General features: G+C 60.1%; 1 protein-coding gene across 2 annotated transcripts in view; it reads right to left on the reverse strand.

Annotated features, from left to right (window-relative positions):
• Positions 1 to 6: 6 nt before the first annotated feature.
• The window catches only part of PXN (paxillin), a 41,683-nt gene continuing 39,990 nt past the window's right edge, over positions 7 to 1,699 (reverse strand). For both annotated transcript variants that reach the window (XM_010828616.1, XM_010828617.1), the window contains 3 exons: positions 1,590 to 1,671; positions 1,336 to 1,484; positions 7 to 327 (listed from right to left, as the gene is read on the reverse strand). In XM_010828616.1, the coding sequence (XP_010826918.1) occupies positions 61 to 327; positions 1,336 to 1,484; positions 1,590 to 1,671 (498 nt within the window). In that variant the 3' untranslated portion in view covers positions 7 to 60. The remainder of the gene's footprint in view (positions 328 to 1,335; positions 1,485 to 1,589; positions 1,672 to 1,699) is intronic.

The following is a 1,699-nucleotide window of genomic DNA, read 5'->3' on the forward strand; positions in this document are numbered from 1 at the left end:
GTCCCAGCAGCAGTGAGGAGGCTGGGCCGGGGAAGGGGCCACGGGGAGGGACGAGGGCGCCTAGCAGAAGAGCTTGAGGAAGCAGTTCTGACAGTAAGGCTTGTCGTTCTGCTCCTTGAAGGTGCCCTTGTTGAGCTGCTTGAGGCAGAAGGCGCAGACGAAGTGCTCGGGGTGGAACTTCTTGGCCATGGCGGTGATGCAGCGGCCCGTGATGGGCTTCTGGCAGCCCGAGCACAGCGAGCCCCGCCGCTCGTGGTAGTGCGCCTCGCAGTAGGGCTGCCCCTCGTGCTCGAAGAAGCTGCCGTGGACGAACGGCGTGAAGCACTCCTGGAGACAGAGGAGGGCGGGGGGCTGTTCAGGCTGGGGGGCTGGGGGCCGAGGCAGCTCCTGGGTGACGGGCAGGGGACCGTCAGGGTGGCCACACTGCAAACGATTCCCCCTCGACAAGTGTTTTCGACGTGCCGAGTGTGGTGCTAAACCCTTACTCGGCTCTCCCGGTAATGACCTCGACTCGCTGCTGCCAAGTTGCGCTGCTGTTTTTGCTGTTCAGTTGCTCAGTCATGTCTAACTCTTTTGTGACCTTACAGACTGTAGCCCGCTAGGCTCCTCTGTCCATGGGATTCTCCAGGCAAGAATACTGGAGTAGGGTGCCATTTCCTTCTCCAGGGGATCTTCCTGACCCGGGGTTCAAACCTGCATCTCCTGCATTGGCAGGCAAACTGTTTACCACTGAGCCACCAGGGAAGCCTGCTAAGTTGCACTGCCTGGATTCAAACACAGGTCTGACTCCTGGGCACTGCAGCATATGTGCCCAGAAACCCTGGTGTCAAAAAAAAAGGGTTCTGAGGTCAAACTCCGCATCCTAGATTCCCGTTATAGAGATCCGCAGGCACACTCAGGTATATTAAAGGCTCTGAGAAGTCCTGCAATGAACAGTGTTTCCCAGACTTACATAATCAGGGGACCCCTGCCGGAACCCTCATAACATCTGGGGGCCACCATCCCCCAGAATGCAGTCTGGAAACCATCCTCCATTGTCCGCCGAGGCTGCTGAAGGCTTGTTACCTCATTTCACTCTCACATCCCCTTCTCCTGGATCTGGCCTGACCCAGGGGCGGCTGCATAGGTCTGCCTTGCTCTCGTTTCTCGCAGCCCCTGCACAAGCCCTGGTCCAGGACGGACTGTGCTTGAGGGAGTGCGCCGCCTGCCTTCCCACCTGATCAAGAATCTCAAGCAGGCCCTGTAAGTCAGCTTCAGAAAGCACAGGGAGGTAGCCGCTTCTCCCCGCAACGGCCCGCTCTCAGCCCCTCCAGAGGAAGCGACGGGGCTCCTTACCCGACACACAAAGCACTCGGGGTGCCAGAGGGTGTTGAGGGCCGAGATGTAGTTCTCCAGGATGGCCCGGGCGCAGCCGCCACACTTGGGCGCAAACATGTCAAAGTAATCCTTGCGGCAGTAGGCCTTGCCGTCTTTCTCGTGGAACCCTGAGGGGCAGGGGTTGGGGGGGCAGGTTAAGCTTCGGGGAGGGGCCACCCTGACTCAGCAAGGGCTCCCCCCGCACCACAGCCCACCTCCCCGAGGCTCAGTACCTTCAGGCCCGAAGAAGGCTCCACACTGGGCACAGAAGAAGTGCTCAGGGTGCCACGTCCGGTCGAGGGCTGTCACCACTTTCTGTGAAAGCCAAGCGTGCGGCCCCAGC

Source organism: Bison bison, unplaced genomic scaffold (genome assembly GCF_000754665.1).
Source record: "Bison bison bison isolate TAMUID 2011002044 unplaced genomic scaffold, Bison_UMD1.0 scf7180017864495, whole genome shotgun sequence".
NCBI lineage: Eukaryota > Metazoa > Chordata > Mammalia > Artiodactyla > Bovidae > Bison > Bison bison.